This window comes from Rhineura floridana, chromosome 6 (assembly GCF_030035675.1).
Source record: "Rhineura floridana isolate rRhiFlo1 chromosome 6, rRhiFlo1.hap2, whole genome shotgun sequence".
In the NCBI taxonomy this organism is placed as follows: Eukaryota; Metazoa; Chordata; class Lepidosauria; order Squamata; family Rhineuridae; genus Rhineura; species Rhineura floridana.
The window spans coordinates 118,744,717-118,769,571 of record NC_084485.1 but is presented as its reverse complement, the minus strand read 5'-3'; the positions used below and the strand labels follow the sequence as shown (position 1 = coordinate 118,769,571).

Here is a 24,855-nt window from a genome sequence, read left to right as displayed (position 1 = left end):
GTGTCTGCATGTGTATGGGTGATCTGTCAAGTAAAATGTATTTTACCAAACCATGAGACAAAAAGGATGTATGAGAAGTCTAAGCTTAAGACAATTAATGCTACTATTGTGTAAATATGAGACATTATATTATTATATAGGAGATTTAAAAGAAGGCAATGAGAATGGGAACCTTGCAGTGCATTGCCAAACTACAACTTAGAGACAAATGCTGGGGCTGGTCAAATACAGACTCTTAACATTCACCAGTGCACCTTCAACATTTACCACAGCCACAGCCCAAAAATCTAAAAGTATTAGTTTTAAGTAACAATCATTTCCAAGCTACAGAATTTTCTGCCCTTGCTAATTAAATTGCTAGTCCTACCTAGTCCAATATTCAGTTTTCAAAATTATTATTTATTAAGAAAGATCCATAGATCGCTTAATCATACAACTCCTAATGCATATAATAGCATAATCCATAAAACACAGCTAAAATGCACAAAACTGTTAAAAACAAACATACATAAAATAATTACCAATAAATCACAAATAAAATTGGTAAAAAACTAAAACAAAATAATCAAATTATATGTCTGAATAGGCTTGCTGAAGTAAGGAAGTTTTCAGCAAGTCCAAAAAAGGCCAGATTTCAGAGTCTGACCCCGTCTGCTTCTGAAGTTGTGTCTTAAGGTTTGGAAATATAATGGCCTTATAACATGCAGTTCTAGATTGTGCCAACATGACAAATTTCCTTTGCTGGGATGCAGTGGACACTTTCGTAGGCCATTTACCTTCCATTACATCTTTTTCAGTAATCTGGGCAGCTTCCATTTGACTAGTAGTCTGCTGCTTACGCATAGCCGTCTTCTTAAATTTATTCACCATACATTCCTGGGGGGGGAGGGAAGAGTACATACAATTTTCAGGAAATCGAACATTATCTTCAATTACTTAAAGTTTGCTTCCCACAATCTGAAGCTACCAGACTAACTGACCAGGATCAAAAGAATTTTAAGGTTAGTTTTATAACTAACTAGACTATCAAAAACATTTTGCAATATAGCAAAGGAGTTGTTATTAAGTACCCCTAAAAACATTCAGCTCATGCTATGTTAGCCTGCACCCCAGAAAGAAGTTTTAATTTAGGCCTGAAGAGAGACTCCATCACAGAAAGCCAGGCATGCATGTTCCAAGAGCATTTGGTGAATTCATTGTTGCCTTTCAGTGCAAATTTCTGCCATGCACCCCTTAACATTCTCAAATTTAAAGGTAAACAAAAGAGCATCAGATCCCTTCTGGAAGTAACGAAGATACGATCACCTAAATATCACTCTTTCTCCCCCTCCTCACAATTACTAATCAAATAGTTTTCAATAGCCTGAAGGCTCTTGTCAGCAGAACCCAAAAGATATGTTGATCTCTCTTCCCCAATCTGGACAGCAGAACATGCCTTTTCTAGAAGCCATTTTGCAAATATTTTTATACAAACTCTTCGTGGCTGGCACCATCTTAAAACTTGTGTAACTTTTAACCTATTCACTGTGAAGACGGGATTTACAGTTTTAGCTTTTATGTTTTTTGAGCCCAACACCTCTTATTCTTGTAAGAAGTGGTGCTTTTCATCTCTGTGTTTCTGAATCTCTGCATACCCAAGGGACCTCACCTCTCTTCTCAGGAACCTTCCTGTGGACTCCCCCCCTCTCCCTTCTGTTGCTGAAGAACCATCCACCACTGAACCGCAGCCTTGCAGAATAAAGAAAGGTATCAAACTCTCTCCCCCCCTCTCCAGCTCATCAGCTGGCCAAACTCACTCCCTCTTTCCCCTTCCCCTATCTTCCATTTTCAAGCCTCATTAGGTCTCTTTCTTGGGAAGACATGCTCTCTTTATACCCCATGCCATACCCTAAACTCTCCCCATTTCTTTCTTCTAATTCTTGCCTTTCCCAAAGCCCCAACAAAATCACTACCCAAATCTCCCTTATTTCTCTCCTGTGCCACCTACACCCCTTCAACCAACATCCTTCCCTCCCTCTTCCCTTTTCTCTTTCCCTGACCAGTTTTCCTATGTATACCTTAGAATGCTTTTAAGAATTCTTGCATTGGTTTTAAAACTCTCCTAAACTCAGCCTAGTATCAGCATACTGGTTATTGATTTTGTTTAAATGTCCTAATTCCCTTTAAACAATTAGTTAATTCCCTCTTGATATAATAAATTTGCTTTTATGTTATCTTTGTGTTAATTCTTGGGGTACCAAACTCTAGTGTCTTAATGTCAAAAGTTCCCAAGAATGAAGTGCCAGTTTGCATGTAAGAATCACAAGCTTGCATGCAAACTGCACACTTCATAACAGAGTCCACTACTGAAAGAAAAGACCTCTTCTGAGCTAGCACACACTGTCTATACAAGTTTAATCAGCTCTTCAGATCTGTTATTCTTGGTCAGGGCACTCCTGCCATGTATCTGGATGAAGCATCTTGTTTCAGAAGACACGGTGAAGGGAACTTCCCAGGAGGATCCCTCCGCCTGTGCTGCCTCTGAGACGGGCTCCCGTCTTGGATGAAACTTATCCAGTTTTAAATTCAGTCAGAAGGGTTTTTTCTGACTGGGGATGATTTCTTCCGGATAAGGAAGAAGCGTGAGATCTGCCACATAGTTTTGTTTTGATTGTTGGAGCCTGGAATTCGTCAGAATTGTCTGTCTTCCAGCAGTTCAGACAGAGCGAGGATTTTATGCTAGCTCAGCTGGATAAGTGACCCGTTTTTTTTTAACGGACTAGCTGGCAAACCTCCTGTCTACATTTATCATTTTCTTATCTATATAGCTAAAGAGATTTGTCAAAGTAACAGCAATTAAGATAACCTAGATGAGGTAAGACTTTCCTTCTTTATTTACGGAACTAAGGGGGAAGAAAATATAAATAGCTTATCTTTTTTTTTTTTATTGCAAAAAGCTGACATGGAAAATTGCGTTTTAAAGATTACAACGGATGAGAGCTTTCTGATTGGGAGAGATAAGAAATCTTTTTGATTTACAAGACTTTTGTGTAATATATATAAGGGACTATTTTTTCTGATCTACTTTTTTTTTTGTTGACGAATCTGCTCATTCTCTCTGCTACTAGTTATTTGAACGCTGTGAACTAAAAGCTGTTTTTGCACTTCTGGACATTTAAGAGATAAGGACTGTCTAGCGTGTGACGTTAGTTGGTTGGAAAGATTAACTCCTTTGTAACTGGATAAAGAAATAAACTGCTCTTTGCTTGGGACATTGAAAATTGAAGGAGTTTTGTTCTTTTGGTTTTAAGAATGGCAATTAAGAAGATCATGGATGTACAAGAAGGGACTTTATTTCTAGACATGCTTCAGAAAATAATGGATGGGATTAACTCAATAAAACAAGAACTGAGAAATAATAGACAAGCGTGGAGAACTGAATTTCATGAAATGAGACAGGAGCTGAAAGAAACTCAGGATTCTATGAGAAAGGAGAATAAAGGTAGATCTGGAAAACAAAAAAATGATGAAAGAGAAATTAAAGGCAAGGTTCAATCTATGGAGATTGGCTTAAATATGGACATGAAAAAAGATTTGGATTTCCTGGTTGTGACGGATCCTGGAGATAAATATTACAGTTTGGAATACAGCGCTGTCTCTGAAGGAATTGAAGAGATTGGAGATAAAGATATTATCGGTTCAAAAAAATTCCTGGACTGGAAGGATTTGATGGAACTTGAAATGGAGAAAGTTAATAGAATTAATCCCTGTTTTGTGTCAATGGAAAAACCTTCAAGAAATGTACTAGTGTATCATGTGGAAAAGAGGAGCAGAGATGCGGCTTTGAAACAATACTTCAGTGTTACGTTTGGATTTGATGGTAAGAAAATATCTGTGATGGAGGAAATTCCTATCAGACTTTTATTATATGACTATGACAGCAAGATTTTTGGGTGCGTAAAGATGGAAGATGGACCCAATATGGATAATGACAGAAGAGCGATTTGAAACTACTGGACTCAGTAGATTTGATGAGTTGGATTAATTGACATGTTTATTTAGAAAAAAAAATTGATTGACATATATCTCAAGGATTGGAAACTTCTCTTTGACTTTTTGTGGAAGATTAAAATGATATGATGTTAATGAGATTTGAAACCAACTAAGATAACTGCTGGACGAAGGTGATTTTATAATCTATTAAGAGATAGGTTTGTTATATATTATAGATTTATAGCTGAACTATGACAAATCGGAAGTCAATATTTTTATATATATATGTATTTTTTTTGTATTGTATTAGTTATTGATTTGTGTTGTTTTCTTTTTGTATTATTTTGGTTTTGAAAATTAGAATAAAAATTAATTGAAAAGAAAAAAGAAGACACGGTGAAGGGAGTGGGTGGGGGGATAAACGAAGGCAGACATTGGCATCTGAATAGGCAAAACTTTATAAATGGCACTGTTCCTGGTCAAACATTTTTTGCAAGTGTACAACACACTCCATGGTATAGTAGTAAGTGACATATGTGTTAATATGTTCTCATTATTTATGTTCAGAAAACTGTCTATCACTTTACTTTTCGTGTTAGGAGCTGGTCTTTCTTTTAATTCTCACATCTGAAGATTAATGCCATTGTGGTTCATTTGTTTTTTTAAGTCAATATACAATTTATAGTGTGACATTAACAGATTTAGACAAGATAGCTACTTACATGAAGAAACTCCATCACAACTTTGTCAAATTTGGTTTGTTTCTGAATATGATCTAAAGTTTCCTGGTGGACAGCACTTTCCAGATGAGCTTCAATGTCTTTTTCTTCAAATGTTCGAAACTTACAAAATGAGCAGGTGAATGCCATTCTAGCAGAAGATATAGGCATATTACATAGACATCATTTTTTTAAAAAATCCTGTCACTGTAATACTTTTTCCATTAACAAACATTATATGCTGATAAAAATACAGAAATGGGTCTAACACAACCATCTAAATAAGTTCATAATATCTTTTGGACTTTCAGAGCGCAATTCTTAGCACACTTAAAAGGGACTAAGTTCCAAAAAACTCAGTGAGACTTCCTTCTGAAGAAACATGCCTTGAGTTGCACTCTAAGACATTCACTAATGGTTTTATGAATCCCCAAAGCTTAAACAGTTGTTTCTCTCAAACACTTCCCCATTCTATATATCAATCTGAGAGCAATTTCAAAAGCAGTTTAAAATAATGGAATGGCATCTACTGATTTTAAGTATACCTTGCTAATAAAAACAAGTATTAATAAAAGTAGTTCTTGCTTGTGTTTCCAGACTTTAAATACATTTTTCCCAATACAGACTAACTGAAATTCCAGTTTTCCAAAGCAATATTAAAATTGGGGGGGGGGGGAGTAACTAGCAACAGAACACGAAAATGTTAGTTCTTCTAAAACTAATGTACCTGCAAAACTAAAATTTGCAAAATACTACAAATAGACGGTCTGATATCCTGCTTGTCCAACAGCCTTCCACTTGCTATTCCTCTCCCCAAAATCTAAAACCCTCCACAGCAGACTGGGGAGGCTGCAGGAAGGAAAGAAATTCCATCACATTATTTGGCACAACACCGGATTTTGTCCAGTATCCCACAAGATACTTGAAGAAAGACCATTGTGGCACAGGCTTTAGTGGACTAGAGAGCAATTCAGATTAATCTTCATTTTAGTGGACTAATTTACAAAAGCGTTTGCCACAATAAAATGGTCTTTAAGGTGCTTCAAGGCTCTTCATTGCAGACAAATGGCTAACCCCAGAGATTGGGAAGGCAGAAAAGCAAAAGGCATCACTGAGCACCTAGCTGTACATCATAATCACAGAACTACAAGAGGGAAGAAATCTACAACATTAATGTAACAGGGCTGACTCAACATCCCTACGTTTACTGTGCTCTAAAGGAAAAGAGTCACTTATCTCTCTTGTAGAAACAGGTTTTTAAAAAGTTAGATTAGTCAATAAGCGACAGCTATTTTTATACTTTCAGCTTATCAACAAAGTACCCAGTGTCTGGTGAGCATATCAGTCTATATGGAATCAAAGACCCTAGACAAGACCAAACATCGTGCAAGTGGGCATCTGCTTGCACAACAGAGCTCCTTCCTGTCCAGTGCTCCATGTACTCCCCAAAACTGCTCCAGAGCATTGGGGGCATTGGGGGGGGGGAAGAAGAGAAACTGGAAGACCTATTGCACAAGCAGGCAGACATCACTGGATGTCACTGCCGGACAGCAGTGATGGATAAATTTTATTTGTCAAACATTTAACCACAATAATAAATCATAACAATTACCATTTTATATAGCATTTCAAATGTTCAAAGTGCTACAATACATTTATTTCATTTACTATCGCCATTATTGCACATGGAAATTTGCAAGTTATTAGCCTTTCTTAAGCCCACAGTGCGTTTATGACTAACGGTAGATTTGAACCAAGAATTTCTGAGCTTACAGGTCACTTTTAGCCACTACAACAGGCCACAAAACAAAACAAATACAACTTGTGAAGCTTAGCTTGACAAAACTAAGCACACTCTCTCCATGAAGTATCTAAATGATAATTAGCTGGGGATTCCTCAACATGGTGTGTAGGCATTCTGTCCTTACAATGGATTCCCTGGTATTTCTGATAGCTCAGGGCGTAGCGGCTTATCATGAAATACAGAGCAGTGACTAGCTTCCTAGATAAGATATGACAACATAGCGTACAGTCTGTATGGCATTGGGACTCCGATATAAGGCACCATGGAGCAGGCAGAGCAAAGGCAGCGTAAGGGAGATGCTATTGCCATTGTGCATGCCTGTGAATGATGGCTGGGGCAAATTCATGACATTTCCACCACAAACCTGTAACCATCACCATACTTTTCACTGTTTTTCTCCCTCCTACGCCTTTGCTTCTCTCTTCTTGCCTCAATTCGACGTTTTTCTTCCTCTTCATTTTTCACTTCTGGCTTGACACCTAAAAACAGTTAGGAGCTAAATAAATGAGAGTTCCAGACTCCAACAAGAGGGAAATGTGAAGTGCAACTTACCCTATCATTCCCTTTCAACCATTATTTATGGTGTCATTAAGAAGGAATAAATTCAAGCCATGTATGCCAATGGCATCAACTAGGGTTTACTTAATTAAAAGCAAATGGAACATCCAAACATTTCAGCATAGATTTGTGAGTTTGCAAAACATAAAGCCAACCTAACCTCATTGTGCCTAGATACTAAAGGCACTACTAAGTGACCAGCAGAGAATGATAAATCACAACAGTTGCAGAGCCTACAATCAAAGAGATATCAAACTTACTGCTGCATAAAATTTGTGTTATCTTTTAAGCTAGATGCTTGCTGGTTTTATTGTGAAGACAGCTTATTGAACAGAAAAAAAGATAATCTGAAAAGAGCATGCAATCTTTAAAATCCCAAGCAAAAGGATATATTTAACCCTATAGTACAACACAATGTTAAATACAGATTTTCTGATTATGTCCCCCATATGATTGGCAATCTGATGGGTTTTAACACAAATATAAAAATGTATGGACATTCCTTATTCTTCCAAACTTGTCATTGCGTACTAATAAATTTCAAAATTTTGTTTCAAAGATGCTATGGAGTCCTTCCATTTACAGGGAGGCAGGTTTTCAATTCATATGCAAAATGTGGGTTTAAATGTCAATCTGGACATGATTTTCAAGCAGCCAAACAGCTGTTCTCTCCTTTGCATATCACTTTGAAAGAAAAATCTGCCTTATTAAAAACAGGTACCAATCATCTGTCAATTTCTATCTGCCAAGTCACATCCAATGTAGGAATAATAATCAGAACAGCCTACAATTACTTGTGGAGGTGATAAGCAACACTGAAGTACTATTCCCCTAATTTACAGACAAGTACTCAATTTTCTCTCTCTCTCTCTCACACACACACACACACACACACTTATACATTTCATGAGAAAAAATCCCCCACCCACTCCAAAGCACTTTATGGGGACACACTTGCAATGTGGCACCTTACCTCAAAGGATATGCAAATGAGTCCTTGTTTAACTGCTGCATAAGCCATCTGACATCGAGTTCTGTAGAGAGAGCCAGTCTGCAACTTGCCTCTCAAGATCGGCACACCTTTTAAATCTCTAGTTTACTAAATCCAGGGGAATGGAGGCTCAAGTCCAGATAGGAACCCAAGACTCCTATTTTCCAGCATGATGCTTTACTTCAAGAGTTAAGTGAAAAAAACTGTGCATTTCCTAGGGTGCCATTAACTGATGAATCCAGAGATATAATTCTACACTAGAATCTCAGAACAGACTTAGGTTGTGACCTGAGGATGATTCCATTTCGGGGTCAAAAAAAGTTCCACTTGGACTTGTAATCATAGCAGCACAAACAAAACAGTGCATAGTATTTTAATGGAAAGCCTATTACACAGTATGAGATACACCCACAGTTTTGAGACAAGAAACTCCATACAATTCGTAGCAAGTTCCCAGCATTCCACATAGTCATACAGACCGTATACGATAGCAAAGCACATCAAGGGAAAGAAGTTTAAGACAAAATTTCAGCCTCAATGTAGAACTTTCTTGCTTGTGGGTTTGAAGATATGGTTTAGCAACTGAAACTTCTGTCTCCTAGAAATACATAGTTTACCTGTTTTAATAAGCAGCATGTACAAACACAACCAATTTATGGTGAAGAACAGCTGGTAGTTGGTCTACTTTAAAATCAATACCATGAAATATTAAGTAACTACAAAGATAAGGATGATCAATACTAAAACACTCATTTTGAATGATGTCATTAATGCTACAGGAAACAACAAGAGTCAAGTAAGTGCCATGTACACATGATCTGGATGTAAAAACAAAAATGTTATCACAAATAATGATATATTTGCCACAATCAAAAGCCACTGCTACCTAAAAGTTACTTGTTTTGAAGGTGGAACACAGAAATGCAGGAAAGAACACAAAATCAAGTGCAACTTCTCTCGAAACACATCACCAGGTGAAACTGTAGAAACACCTGATCTTGAGTTACCTGATAAAACAAGCAGGCTTACCTTCGAATGCCTGAAAGATGCCATCATAGGCATCTTTTGTAAAGTCTTCATCCATAATTGCAGCACCTGCTTCAGCTTCATTACCCTGATGGAAGGTCAAATGCACAAGTTTCCAGAGTAAACAGAAGAGCTGACAAAACGTAGCACATCAATTCCAGTAAAAAAAGCATTCATTTCAATCCAGTTATCTCAAGTGATCAGCTTGAATTAAAAAGAATGAACTTAAAATATAAATTTTGATTGTGTCTTTCTCACTGTCAATCACCACAAGACCTTTAGCATATGGTGATGAATAAATATGGCAGTAGGTTGCATCCAACACTGTGTGCATGAGTGGAACGAACTTCTAATTCAGTAGGACTTCACATTCCTCCCTTCCACCCGGCCCTCCACAACAGATGGGAGGGGGTGAAGGGAGAAGAAAGTGATGTTCCACTGCACAGGCGGAAATCTACTCATGCAATATTGGATTCTAATAATAATAGATTTTAAATTCCACTTCTTATAAAACAGACAAAACTTTTGAAGAGTTGTGTAGTTATACTGAGTTCAACTCGATAGCCTTATAGGCCCTTTCCAATTCTACTATTCTATGAAAGCTGTAATTACTCCTGGACAGCATTTGGGGCACATGAAATGTTAAAATATTTGGGTCAAACAAGTAAATTTTTATCTCAGTCAACATTCAGGATCTGATGAGGCAGATTTCCTTTTTCCTGGCTTTTCCGATAGATGCCCACCTTAGGAATGGAAGTGTTTTTAGCCATTCATCTTATTGCACTTTCCTACTATTGTCTCTTAAGTTTTCATTTATTTACCTTTACTCTTTCATCATTAGTACTTAGTTAACCCATCAATCACAGGAGTATCTCACTGAATCCCCTGCTCCTATATGAGCTGTCCCATATACTGTATATTTTACCTCAAGTCCTTCATCACTGAAGACAGAATGGAAGCAGATCTTTTCTGTGGTAGCACATACCCCATGGATCACTAGCATTGTTTCACTGAACTTTTTAGGGGATGACTTTTAAGCATTTTTATTCTGTCAGGCTTTTGGAAGGTCTCCAGTATTTGTGTCATGTTCATACAGCTATTTTTCTGTTTTAGCTGTGTTCAGTCTATTATGTATTTATACTGTTTTTTAAATGTTGCAGGTTTACAATTTCATCCTATGTATTGTCATTTTAAATTATAAGCCACCTAAAAGCCTCAGAGTACATCTGATTAGATAAAACTTTTAAAGAAACAAATATATACAGTCCCGGAAAATAGTTCAGAGTTCCTGATGCAAACACTGCATTTTAGGTGTTAGGTTCAAACTAGCTAGAAACGTATTTCAAAACTCCAGCATGCTGATAGTCAGATACCTAGGATTCTTCTAGCCCTTAACCTAGATTTTCATTTTAAAAGAATTCAAAGATTAAAATCAAACTTGCTGTCAGAGAACCTGTGTAAACAAACTAGACCCACACAGGCCATAATCAGAAGCTGAAAATCATTTTACAAAAATGCCTGCTGGTTATTTTGAACACTTGATTAAAGACCTGTTATTTGGCTATATTACCAATATTTTGAAGCCTACAAGTTTATATAGATTCCAGATATATGGTTTTCTACAAAGCTAGAACCTATATGGCTTTCTACTAAGCACTGAAAGATCTCATTTTTAGTTCTGACTTTTCTTCCACTATAATCTACAAGATCAACTGAATAATATGCTAAAAAGATCTGTGTCTGGTCAGTGTCTGGATGGAAGACTACCTGGGAGCACCATGTACCTCACTTTGAGTTCCATGATGGAAGAAAGGAAGGATATAATTGTTTTTTTAGAAATCCACTTCATGACCAAAATTTGCAAGTAGATGAAGAGTTGGTAAGTACATGGTTTTTATCTTGCCTTTCAATAATCTCTTATTAAGATTGAAACCACAACATCACATATAAAAGAACTCCCAGGTGCCAACCCTTCAAATGGAGTAAGATTACTGGAATTTAAAAAATTCTGTCTGATCTAAGTTCTCTAGATTGCACCATGGCTATACAAAAGACATCCTCTTGTTTCTAACAGCAATTTCTCACGCTGTATCAGAAGATGCGGTTCAAATTCTTCCAGGCCAGTGCTATTAGAAAAGAAGATTTAAAAAACTAACTGTGCTCACAGACATCACCTGTGTTTCACAGCCTTCTCAATCAAGCACGGTAAATATTAGAGTAATAGTCAAGATGTACTCTAATGCTTGTTGTAAAGTACAGTATTTTGCAAAACTAGAGATCGTTACCTCAGCAGTGGTTTTCTTGCTTGGTGTCCTTGGGTCTATTAGCATGAAAGGAGGAAGAAATTTAAACACAATCAAACTGCAGTGTAATGTTTACCTCACTTAGCATTTTGCTTAAATCCTTGGGAAGCTGGGAACACAGGAGGCTTGGTTATAGAAAACTCAAAAAATACATTAAATAAACTGGCATGCAGTAGCACATTAAAAATACATTTAATTTGACTTAACCAAACTCTTTCATTGGCACTGAAATTACATCAAAAGTGAAAACAATATGAAAAACGTGGGATAATATCATCATACTGTGTAATTGGTTTTCCATTTATTTGTTACAAACCTTTTAATTTCAATTCACAACTGTTGTTTCTATTACACTCAAAATCAGTCTTCACATTGTATGCATGAATGGATTGGTAGAGTTTTCTACATTTACTCTCAGACTCCAATGGTATAACAGCATACCTGAGGCATTTCAACAGAGCACCAAGTTCAGTAAAAGAAATTAACAAGAATTTGTACACAAAATTTTAGATCAGCCTGCCGACTAGATTGGGAAAGCAAGACCATGTGAGGTAGAAGAGTCTTTTTTAAAAAAAGGAAGTTAGTGTATTCAAATTAAAAAAGGTTGTTAAATCTTAAATGAGATCACAAAAACTGAAACAAGGCTTTAAAGATATTTCCAGCAAAGGGAGAATTTTGTCAATGTACTGCTGATTAAAAACAAAGTCACAGCTTCAAGACACAGGTAGAATAAGTTTTTAAATTCAAGAAAGTGGATAATCTGCCTTAAATTCAAGAGACATATGGATGGATAGAAGCATAGACCCTAATAAAGGGGAAATTCTAATCTATGTTTGTAATGTAAGAGGAAATGTAATTTCTAAAATTTTCATTTTATATACTTAATACCTTTTAAGCTATACCCAGTGTGATGTTACTGAGCAATACCGAAATGCACAACATTACTTGAATATAGCAATTTAGTCCCTATGCCCCCTCAACCAGCATTTCCTTTGAGGCAAGATGACCAATGATCAGGGCTGATGAGAGGTGTAATCCAAAACACCTGGAGGGCATCAGATTGAGGAAGGCTGCTTTGCTTTCTTAGATGATAGCCATTCATTGCAGGGGCGGGGGGAGAATAATGCATTGCACTATGGGATGGCACTTCTAAGAGCAAAACCATTTCATCAACACTGATGTTGAGTGGCCCAGCCTCCATTACCTCAAGATTCATGTGGAGGTACCATGCAAGATGTTACAGCCACTAACTCCACCTCTCATGTCTGCAACACAACATCTCTCATATGTACCACATTCATTACAATTATGGATATTTCATTAATAGAGAGTTATTATGAAATGACAAGTATGTCATCTGGAGTCCTCTCAAAATTTCAAGTCAATTCCAATAGCTAGCCACACACCCCATCCAAACAATATGAGGGGCAATTTAAGATTAAATACACATACAAAATTATCCACACACACATAGGCCTTTTATATGAAGTTATTAAAATATGCATATCTAAATGAATTTGCCACTGTGAAGTTAGTGCAGAAAAAAAGTGTTGATTTTTATTGTTGTTTTGAAGAATAGCAAGTCCACAAGGTTTGCAGAAGGGAACAAAACAATTGCTTTCCACTGTTACCTTTGTAAATCTGATCTACTGGATTGCCACAAACATTTAAACATTAAGATCTGAAATTTGTTTCAGTAATGATTGCTTTCTAGATAACAATCTTACAGCATCTCATCTAGCAAGCAGTCTTCACAATAAAAGAAGCCAGAAAAGGTTTAAAAATATATGCATACATTAAAGAACTAAATTTCCTAGGTAACATTTAACACAGAAATATAGTATATAGGCACAAATCTGATAAAGTGACTTCAATTTAAGTAGCTGATTAAAACTTCTAATCTGTGCCAAGATTGCTATTTTCAGATGGGGCTTTGAGGATGAAAAATGAAGAATGGCAAAGCATCATAAACGTGTCCTCCCGGCAAAAGTTAAATAGCGCTATTATTTGTATCTTTTGTTCAATTACTTACTAGGTTTGTTTTGGTTCATCTTCACATTAGGTTTTGTCAGTTTGGGTTTCTTGATAAATGTCCCACCTGGTTTATTATATGGCTGCTGTATCATTTTTCTCTTTATTCCTCGTGCAGCTACTGCTGCAGAACTGGGTTTGTTATGATAGTCTACCACAATTCCAGGTCTATGCATGCCTCCAAAGTCTCCCATATACTGTAAATGGGTGAAGAGCAAGTATTAGAAAATGATGTGGCTGACTGCAAGCAACCTAATTCCTACAAGTACATATTTACACATATTTTAACTCAGGGAAAAGAACACAATACTAGCAAATTAACACACATCAGAATTGCAAGCATATTAGTTTTTCAGTTTCTTGACCACAAAGTGTTTATATTATATTTCTGCTTATTTGAAGTCATCAGTCCAGAACTTGAATCTTATTAAAATTTTAGTTGTATTCCCTCTCTTCAGATTCTCAATTGATAATAAATTTATCAAAAAACAAAGCCAAATTTATTTGTCCTATATCAAGATGAGAAGGATTACATCAGTGAGTAAAGAAAAACAAGGCCTTCTTATATCAATAAATGTTTGCATCAAGGATCAAGCTATGTCACCCATAGATGTGAAAAGACTAGTTTTCCATCTCAAATATGGGTGTAAAAAGCTTAAATTGGCTTGTTTCATAGATTTTAAGGCACTGAATAGAGAAACTGAACAGATAGAACCAACCAAAAGGTAGGCCTGCTTTCCTGCTGGTACATTTAATTAACAGTCACATACAAAAAAGCTCATCTAAGTGGATGAGTGAAATCATATAAGCAGAACCAAGTATACTGCCATTAAATCAAATATTTACTATTAATAGCTAAACACATTAAAGGCAGTAGAACTTAAAATGTTTCCCTAACTTGACTAACAGCTAGCCCTAGCAGGCCAGAATATGTTAGAACTCATTAAAATATAATACACTAACAAAGTCCATGCATATGTTCTAAATTTCAATTTGTCTATAAACAACAATCTAGCAATATCTCCACACTGCATGTACATAAATCAAAAGACACTTTGTAGGCGATTTACATTTGCATGAGCAAATATTTCCAGAATCTATTAAAGGTGCAATGCATTTTAAATACAGTAAGTAGCTTATTCCTCCAAGTATTCAGAGTTCGAAAGAGGCACACTAAGCTTTAAGAAGTTAACTAGTCAATACTCCCCGAGACTTTAACTCACACAGTCTCATAAACCTACCTTTAAAAAACTATCTGACAACCAAAGGCTACACATACCTGCAAAGTAGTTTATTATCAAACTACAAGAAAGCTCCTAGCTCTGTTTATGTCTCTGAGGGTTAAATCTTATTATGCCAATTATGCCTTCAGAATGCCACATTCACAATTTTTGAAATAACAGATTAGGCATTCAGGCAACCCAATAAGATTATCCTCCCCACTACATTTAAGTAATGAATAAGGTATCCAATGTTTTTTACAGCTATTTTCTTGAAACATACTATGCTTATGAAAGTTAAGACAGCATATGTAAGATCAAGACAAGCTTCAATAGCTGAACTATATGTACTAAAATTACATAAGATTATAAAGTTAATGGGACATCATCATCTTATAAATCTGAAGTATTGCATCACGAGTATAGTAGCTTTTAACAAGTTTTTCTAATATTTGAGTTTCTTTAATTTGTTCACAATGTTTCAATTGCACTTTTGAAGCTGCACTGGAACATCACATCCAGCATGCAAGGTGTAGGTAATTCTATTAAAAAGATTAACAAAAGTGTTAAAAACTGTTCAGTGCACAGTTTTCATTCTGAAATGATTAGTTAAGTTGATGCCGCCCCTTTAACCATGATTTCAAATCACCTTATTTCTTATTACCGTATATATCTTTATTAGACCCATATACTCCATGTGACTCTGGTGATCTTGTGTTTAGCTAAAAATAAGTATGAAGAACCAATTGCCTGCCTATCTGGACAAAATCAGCCTTATGGCATTCAACCCGTAAAATTCAATACTATACATACATTGCACCTTTAACCTACTCAAAACTGAGAAAGGTTCTAATTAACCTTTACAATGATTCAAGACTTCTCCCACTAGCCAAGATGCTAGTGTTAACAAGGAAAAATGCAATTCCTTTTAACCCCTTTTAGACCAAACCCATTGCCTTAATCTTCACCTTTCAAACGAAAGGAGAGATTTGATAAAGCCTTAGCAACTAATCTCTTAGTGCTTTACTTGCAAATGAAGAAACACCGGGTACGGGATTGGGAACCCTAACAGTTTGGCCAAAAGTGCACTGCATTGGACAGGGTCATTTGTTTTAAATGCTATGGTCTTGAAAGGGTTTAAAAGAGTGACTAGTGAAAAGAATCTGAAAAGATTCTGTACTTACTCCTCGGCCACGGCCTCTGCCTGTTGATGGTCCTCCAAAAGCATCATAGTTTCTGCTTCCAAATCCACTGTCAGGGTAAGCAGGCGTTCCTCTCCCCCGAGAGCCTACAGGTGCAGGCTTCATATGGGGTGAAGAAAAACTGCTGTAGGAAGAGTAACTCTCTCTTCCTCTGTCCTCCATAAACCCAGGCCTCAACTTTGAGCGTGAGTAAGGTGCTTCCCAGCTAGACCCGCCCTGGTTTCTACCTCCGAAAGAGTCAAGGCTATTCCGGTAGTTGCTGTCAAATCGACCACCATAACTACCTCCGAAGCGGCTTTGTTCGGGTTCATTATAACCATAGCCAGATCTGTACAGATCTCGCCCACCCAGAGAAGACCCGGAGTCATAAGACTCATAAGGTCCAAACCTGGAAAAGTTGCAGTGAGGAAAAAAAAAATAAGCTTACTAAAGTTAAACATTTCAAAAGACAAGTCATCAGTTGACATTTATCAACTAAAATCAATGTATATTTTACTTTGGTAGGGTTTGCCTTGATTAGGGCTGGGCAGTTCCAAGATATGACCAGACAGAAAGCTATCTGAGCCATGTTTCTGTAAAAATAATATTATAAGTTCAGAATGCCTGAACTTCACTAAATTTAGCTTCTCAGTAATATTTAAACCTCATTATATGTGCCCAGACCTAGTCTTACGGATGCAGGCACCTGCACAAACTTAAAGGTTAATAAAACTTTATCTTTAAAGTCATACCTAACAACAGTTTAACATTTAAAAGGCTTTCCCTCAATTGGGAAAGCTGTGACATTATCAAAAATGAGAGGTAATTGGTACAACTTGATACATTTTCTTTTAAAGCTTGAAAGGTTCACAGTTCAATTATTTAGATATTTCTATTTTTGCAACATATGGCCCAGCATACTCTATACTCTATTATTACATTTAGCATATTCTAGAGCAGCCTTTCCCAACCGGTGTGCCTCCAGATGTTGTTGGACCACAACTCCCATCAGCCTCAGCCATTGGCAATGCTGGATGAGGCTGATGGGAGTTGTGGTCCAACAACATATGGAGGCACACTGGTTGGGAAAGGCTGTTCTAGAGAATAAGGCAGGTACTTTAGCACAGAACTGAAAAGACGAACATAAGTTTTCAGTATCAATGTACCCTTGGTAGATGGAAAGGCTATGCATTACATGTAAACACCTATTATCAAAGGCCACATGAAACAATATTTTACTTATTTATTGAAGTACAGGAAAAGGCAGAGTGCAGGGGGACAATGTTGTCATGTTCAACTGCACTGGAAAGGGGAGTTCATTAGTCTCCCCACAGCATTCAGATAATTAACTCAGTAGAAATAGGCAATAAACGCCTTTAATTTAAAAAGTGCACACTAATTACTATGTATATTGCCCTTGCCTATAACATCATCCCCAATTTTATTTTCATTTTTAAAAAATTCAATCACACAAGACTTGTACATTTAAAATCCCATCTACAGAACAGTCTGCTACAACAACAAGTGATTTTTATGTATTAATTTTGATAGTGAACTCCAATCATATGCAGATTACTAAATGGTAGGTACATGATACTCGTTATTCTCAGGGCAGTTAACTATGCACAAGTATTAGATATCAACCAATTCTTGAACAAAATTGTGCAGTTTCCTGATTTTCGTAATGTTACAAAAATACTTATGTATTCAGAGTTGCCAACCTGCAGTCTTTGATTGTCATACAAGAATTAAAATATGCAAATAAGAATACAACCAGGTTTAGTGTTTCATCCAGTTATTTTGCTTAAAATGCACAAATCTTAAAAGAAAACCAATTTTGTATAAAAAAGATGACCTAAGTTAGTAAACATGAACTGCAGGCATAGTGCAAATCCAAAAGCTTCAAACACAAGCTTTAGTGTAATTAGTACCTGCCAATAAAATAATCTGGACATGACAATTTATTTACCAGGGAATATTCTTGCAGTATATATTAGCACTAAAATGAAATTTAAATGTTCCTTACAATCTGAATGCTAAAATACAAGCAATAAGTTTATCAAAATTGTCTATTTCTATATAGGTTCTATACTGCCCCCTGAATGCTCAAGATGAGATAGGCTGTAGGCCAAATTCATGCAGGCCCATCTTAAAATCTATTACAGCACTGTACATCACTAAAATAAACCAAACCCAATATTTTTTAAATCTGCCACAGAGTACCTGCCTGAGCTTTGTTGCACACAGAATTCAATGTGGCATGTTCAAGGAACACTTAAATTTGGTAAATATAATTGTTGAATGCAATTATGCTTTGTTCGCTATATGAAGTAACTGATTCAGTATTTTACCTGGTACCACCGCCACCTCCTCCACCTCCTCCATGACTTTCCATTCCATATGACTGGTTCATGTAAGAGTCCATAGCTCTCGGGCCACCATAGGCACCATGCCCATAGTCACGGTCCATTTCTAAGAAAGGAAGGAAAACTGATTTTATTAAAATAAGACTAATCATCCCCTACATATCTCTGCGATTGGAACAGTGAGACCTGGGTACATCACCTTGCAGAAAAGGTTGGATATAAATGTAACAATAAGTTATATATAACACAACTAACTTAGTCTTTAAACCATAGTTTAGAATCCTGGCTTGTTCCAAAGCTAGTAACCATACTTCCCCATTTCATCTGAACCGGGAAACTATAGTTAATGAAACATTCTGGATTAATCACACCTTGAGCAAAGAGACTCCATGTACAGGCAAGAGGTTTGTTTTGCCTTTACACAGTCATACTTCCCTCCTAATGGTGAAATTAACAGACAAGATCCAGCATTAGTAACTGAAGCCCACTGACTTCAACACATCTACTCCAATTAAGACTTACCTGGATCTCACCCAATCTCACCCTGTCTGCCTGTTCTAAATCTACTGTCTTCCACCAGCAACCAGTCCAAACAAAATAGCCTGAAGAGGCTTACAGGGGCTGGCTTACACCATCCATCCTGGTCTTTGGCAGGAACAGCACCATTTTTTTTCTGAGGTAGCAGTTCCTGATTTACCCTATCCAATAGCATGGGGAGAACTAATTCAAGGCCTAGTTCAATTACATAAAACCATATTTTGAGTTCAATGCGGAAAACCTGTGATCCTCCAGATGTTGCTAAAATCCCAACACCCATCAGCCACCTTAGCCAGCATGAACAATGGTCAGTGATAATGGGGAAATCTATCAATATCTGGATGGTCACAAGGTTCCCACCCATTGTAGGTGACCATGAATGAACTGTAGCATCATTCAGGCTCACATTCTATCTTTTCAGTCTCCTCTACCTTCTTCATGAGAAAGTGAAAGCTTCCACCTTCATTGTAGAACAAATCTCAGTTCCACATTATGTCAGAACCAGCTTTCACTTTCCTTCTCTCAAGTGCAAAGGAGAAAAGGAGTGTGCAAGTCCTTGCTGCAGCTCATTCCTGACTACCTAAACCTGATCATCTGAACCAAGTCATTGAATATGTGTAATATTTCTGCTTTAACCAACACAACTACACACCGCACAGGACAGATCAATACGTGGTCACCAACTAATATTCAGGAGTGCAGAAAACGCAAGGTGCAATTGACCAGGCACTCTTCCCGGTCGTGTGCGTCTAAATGGAAAAAAAAGTGTATTCTCTATCTATGAGGACAACAGATCCTGCAGAAGTCATTATCACCTACACAATAGTATTCTTGGTTTCATGGAACTGTTTGACTTAAGTCAATTGATCTCTCTACCACTAGATCTAAAGACTGGCATCCCAAACACAGCAGAAAATAAAGACATAAGACTGTAGATTACAGTGATGCCTCGCATTAATGTACTCAATGGGACCAGAGCGAGTACGTAAACTGAAAATGCCCTTAAAGTGAAGCACTACCTTTTACAGTAAAACTTTTTTTACCTCTCCTTCATGCGGAGCCTCAAAGCCCCACGCTAAAGCCTCTGCTGCTGCGCTGCCGCACCTCCCAGCTGATTTGCAGTGGCACGATCATGTCTATTTCCACCCCCACGCGCTAAAGCCTCTGCTGCTGCACTGCGTTTCTGGAGAAATACAGGCATATGGAGCATATACAGCGAGGCGACGTTAAGTGAAGTTAAGTGAGGCATGCCTGTAATGTGGTTCTGTGCTTTGAACTGCCACCTACTGGACATAAGTAATCTTATTGTTAAACGTATCTAGAACTTTTCCACATACTTTCTAGACTTTTTCATGCTGTGATTTATAACTACATCAATGTCAGATTATTGCTTAATGCCTTAATTGCTTAACATGATAATGCCCTAAGAGGCACTTCTAACTCAAATAAGAGTTCTGGCCAAAGTAGAATTTACATTTGCATTACAAACTAGCGGCATCCAATTTCTTGTGAAGGCACTGTTTCCTTCAACAACCACCAAGACTTCTGTGCTTCAGCATATACAAGAATTCAATTATTTGCACTGCCCAACTGTCCATTATCAAAATCCTTTCCAGGCTCCAGAGTTTTGCCCTTGTTGTACGTATAGTTAGATCTTCTAGAAAGTACTTCTAAATAGCAATCCTACAATAAAATGATACATGTATCAATTAAATGTTTTGAGCGTATATTTGTTTCTTTTCTAAAAATTAGGAAACTATATTAATACACTTTAATTTCTGGAGATAGAAACTACTATAATATAATAAAAATATAGTTAATCTGATAGGTATATTGCTTGCATTTCTGATCTAAAACAGTTTTCTAACACCCACTTTTTTCTTTAATCTATGACATAAGAAACTAAGGCTGCAATCCCAAGGTAGAGGTATACTGCAAGTAGTTTAACCACCGCTTCAAAGCTCTTGCACTTTTCCATCCTTTCTGCATTTTTCTTTCATTTGAAGCATTACCCTCCCACTTTTTCCACTGGAGATATGCCAGCTCCTTCAGATTCAACACATTTCCCTGTCCTCCGACATACCCCAGAACAGCCCCATTTTGTACTCTAGTCGTTAGGCAGGGCCACAGATTTTTCTGCAGCAGTGAGGAGGGGAGATCCCATGTATCCTATACCTCCTGGGATGCTTAAAGCAGAAATCCCAAACTCCTGCTTCAGAATAAAAGTTCCAATGAAATCAACTGAATTTACATCCAATAAAATGTAAATAAAGCTGGTTAAAGGTGGCAATAGGGAACACAGAGGAAGTAAACACACACATTTCCCACACACGCACTTTGCTCAAATGACACACTAGCACAGTGAGTAACATGGCAGGACTGGTGGGGAAAGTGAAGCTGAACAACAAAGAATTATTTGCCTTTCCTGGAATTTAGTCCAAAGAGAAAATCACCTCAACCTGTGCTGGGTTCAGTGCATCTGTTTCCATAAATGCACACAAAAATGACTGGCCATGGAAACATATGAATGATCACATTGGAAGGACGCTACACTGTTATATAGTGTTGCGTGCCTCCTCCAATCTCCGAGCGGTGAGATTTCGGGGGTCCCTGTGCTCCTCCAGGGTTTGGTTTCCTTTGGGAAGAAAATCAGCGGAGACTGCGGTGTCTTTATGAAATATGGTTTATTTATTTACACACATTCCAACCTGAGCTCAAGGATGGAGGGGATTCAAGGCATCAGCAGTCCAGCAGTCAGCAGTCTCTGCCTGCCTTCAGTTTCCAGCAAATCTCTAGACACAACTCAAACTACAAGCCTCTGCTTGGCTCCAGGAGGGGGGGGATCCTCTCCTGAAGAGTTTCAATGACAAAAGGCTCTCCCTTGCCCATTCACCGTTGCTAGGCAACTGATTGGCCTATTATCTTACCTGGCCAATCTCCAGTATCACCAACTGAGCCGATCTCCTCTCGGTCCCACCAGCCTCTCGGTAGTGGCTCCCACCCTCTGGAATTCCCTCCCCTACAATCTTCGACATGCCTCCTCCCTGATGAGTTTTCGAAGAGCTTTAAAGACCTGGCTCTTCAGGCAGGCCTACAGGAACTTCGAGCTAGATTAGTTTGTAATGTTTAACTGATGTTTTTGATGTTAGTTTTAATTGATGAATGTGGCTGTATTTATTGTATTATGTAGTGTATTTATTGTATTGTATATTGTATTTTGTTGCTGCTGTAAGTCGCCTAGAGTGTCCAAAAATTGGACAGATAGGCGACTAACAAATTAAATTTTATTATTATTATTATTATTATTATTAGACCAGCAGAGAGTTCCTCATTCCAAGGCACAGGATTCCAAATCAGAGGCTGGAAAGGGGACCCACAGGAATCATCCATCCCAACCCCCATGCTCATAACAATAGGAACATAAGTAAAGTGTACGTAAAGGTCCCAGACTAACTTATGAGAAACAGAAAACATATCAACTGCTTTTGACGATTGTCTATTTGCCTTTTTTCAGTCCTGCTCTTACCATGGTGATAAGAAACAACAGTAACACAGCTTAAGAGATTCAAGCAGTTTTTCCAATCATGCCAAGAATAATTTACCAAGGAAAAAAGCAGCTTTCAAACACTCTTTATTTCATGAAAAAAAATGTCAGAACTATAATTCAAATCTAGATATCCTTCATTTTCTAGATTCAGAAGTAAGAGCTACCCAGTGAAATTTTAATTGTTTTGAATCCATGAAGCTAAAGTAATGTATTTTTCTCAGTACAGATGCTTACTTCTAAACAATCATGCAAACAACTGGATTTCAAATGCACTTTGGCAAACACGGAACTTCAGCCTCCATCCTTCACGTGAAGCGCGAACGAAAATAGCCTACCTTCAAATAACACAGTGACGGTTAAGACATAACAAAGCACCACTATGCGTGTTAGAAGTTCTACTTTTAATTATACTTGCGACTCAAGCCTCCATTTGTATGCTTGGAAAGCAGTGGAGAGGGGAGAGAAAAGCGCGGGAAAGAAGAGAATCTTCTATTTTGGAGAGCCGTTTTTGAACCTATCCCTCGCTCTAGCGCTCAGCTTTCTTCATGTAGTATGAAGATCGGCCAGCAATTTGAAAGAGAACTGGGAAAAGCTGGGCGAGGGCTCCGTGTGGGCAGTTACAACAGCCCTCCCCACCTTCGCCGCCGCCGCCTTTTCCATCTTAGAGGCCCCGCGTAATTCCAGGGCCTCTCCCCAGAACATAGATGCCCTCTCGGATGGTTCAACGAGCAAGCTCAATTACCACGCCTATTCATCCTTACTTACGAACAAAGCCCTATGGGGCTTTGACTTATTTCTCACACAAACACAAACACGCACAATAGGGCCTGGTCGTACAGAAAGGAGGCCAGAGGAGTGGGGCCCTCACAAGGTGAACCTCGTTGCTGGGTGCCTTTCGAAAGGAGCGTTGCGCCCCTCAGGCTCGTCAACCAATATGGCGCGCCAAGCCCGGCTCAAAGCGAAGGCCCCTTTGACTAGGCCATCTTCCCGCCTCCGCAGCAGCAGCCGCCGCCGCCATTTTGAGCCAGAGGCTCAGAGCCCATCCCAGGGCCTTTCACTCTCTCAACATGCGGCAGCAGCCTTCACAAGAAAAGTCAAGCGGCTCACCTTCCCCGTAATCCATGGCAGCGACGGCCCTTGGGGGGCAGGGTGTGCCCGCGCGGTTGGAAACGGCAGTGTCGTCGTCACCTTCCTTCGCCTCCCCGCTGCGACTGCCGCCTCCACGCCACAAGGATTCAGTGACGCCGTTTCCTCCACGACGAAGCTGAGGAACGGCTAGCGACCGCCCAAACGATTCCTGGTCCGCTGATTGGCTACGTAAGAGCCCCGGCGGAGCGTCAAGGCTATAGAGAAGATGTTCGAAATAATAGAAAGTCTATAGAGGAAGACGCGCCCTGACAAGAGGAGGCTTCTATGGCCCCCTCCTGCTGACAGAACCTGTGGGGCGGAGAGTTCTTGTTCATGTCGTTAGACTGAGCAAGACAAAGTTCTGTTGACCGCCACCTACTGGACAAAGAAGCTACTAGATCTAGACATCCAACCAAGCACACTTTCCATGTTACCTTTCAGCACCCTAAAAACATTCATCTTGTAGTATGATAATCTGCACCCCAGAAGGAAGTTTTGATTTAGTCCTGGAGAGGCCTCAGCAGAGACTCCAACACAGGAACGAAGGCATGTTCCAAGAGCATTTGATAAATTCATTGTCGCCTTTCACTGTAAATTTCTGCCATGCATCTCTTATTATTTGCAAATTTTAAGGGGAAAAAAGAGCATCAGATCTTTTCTAAAAGTGTTTAGCCAAGAAATGATCACCTAAATATCACCCTTTCTTTCTCCCCCTCCTCACAATTACTAATCAAATAGTTTTCAATAGCCTGAAGGATCTTGTCAGCAGAGCCCAAAAGATGTTAATCTCTTTCCCCCATCCCATCTGTACAGCAGAACATGCTTTTTCTAGAAGCCATTTTGCAAACATTTTTATACAAACTCTTCGTGGCTGGCACCATCTTAAAACCTGTGTAACTTTTAACCTATTCACTGTGAAGAAGATGGGATTTACAGTTTTAGCTTTTGCGTTAATTTTCAAGCCCAACACCTCTTATTCTTATAAGTGGTGCTTTTCACCTCTTGTGTTTTGGAATCTCTGGATACTCAAGGAACTTCACCTCTCTTCCCAGGAACCTTCCTGTGGACTTCCCCCCTCTCCTGTTGCTGAAGAACCATCCATCATTGAACCGCAGCCTCGCAGAATAAAGAAAGGTATCAAACTCTCTCTCCGCCTCCCCAGCCCATCAGCTGGCCAAACTCACTCTTTCCCCTTCCCCTATTTTCCATTTTCAAGCCTCATCAGGTATTTTTCTTGGGGAGACCTGTCCTCTTTATTCCCCATGCCATGTCCTAAACTCTCCCCATTTCTTTCTTCTCATTCTTGCCTTAAAACCTTTTCCCAAACCCCACAAAATCACGGGAAAGTGTAAAAGCCGGAACGGAATTGAACAGGCCGGAACGGGCCCTTCATAAGATAAACTGATGCCAAAAACACTGGGAAGTGTTAGAGAGGATTGAGAACAACATTTAGGAACAAAAACCATTCCAAT

At 38.4% G+C, this 24,855-nt stretch overlaps 1 protein-coding gene across 6 annotated transcripts in view; it reads right to left on the bottom strand.

The window, feature by feature from the left end:
* The window catches only part of ZNF326 (zinc finger protein 326), a 32,614-nt gene extending 8,067 nt beyond the window's left edge, over positions 1–24,547 (bottom strand). The window contains exons 1-10 of one of the 6 annotated variants that reach the window (XM_061633620.1): positions 24,383–24,547; positions 23,363–23,598; positions 18,157–18,277; positions 15,809–16,214; positions 13,406–13,601; positions 11,356–11,390; positions 9,074–9,158; positions 6,860–6,974; positions 4,695–4,842; positions 777–876 (exon numbers count right to left, since the gene is read on the bottom strand). In XM_061633620.1, the coding sequence (XP_061489604.1) occupies positions 777–876; positions 4,695–4,842; positions 6,860–6,974; positions 9,074–9,158; positions 11,356–11,390; positions 13,406–13,601; positions 15,809–16,214; positions 18,157–18,277; positions 23,363–23,378 (1,222 nt within the window). In that variant the 5' untranslated portion in view covers positions 23,379–23,598; positions 24,383–24,547. Of the gene's footprint in view, positions 1–776; positions 877–4,694; positions 4,843–6,859; positions 6,975–9,073; positions 9,159–11,355; positions 11,391–13,405; positions 13,602–15,808; positions 16,215–18,156; positions 18,278–23,362; positions 23,672–24,382 lie in introns of those variants that run through there. The other 5 variants (XM_061633616.1, XM_061633617.1, XM_061633619.1 and 2 more) reach the window with 5 other exon arrangements.
* Positions 24,548–24,855: the final 308 nt, after the last annotated feature.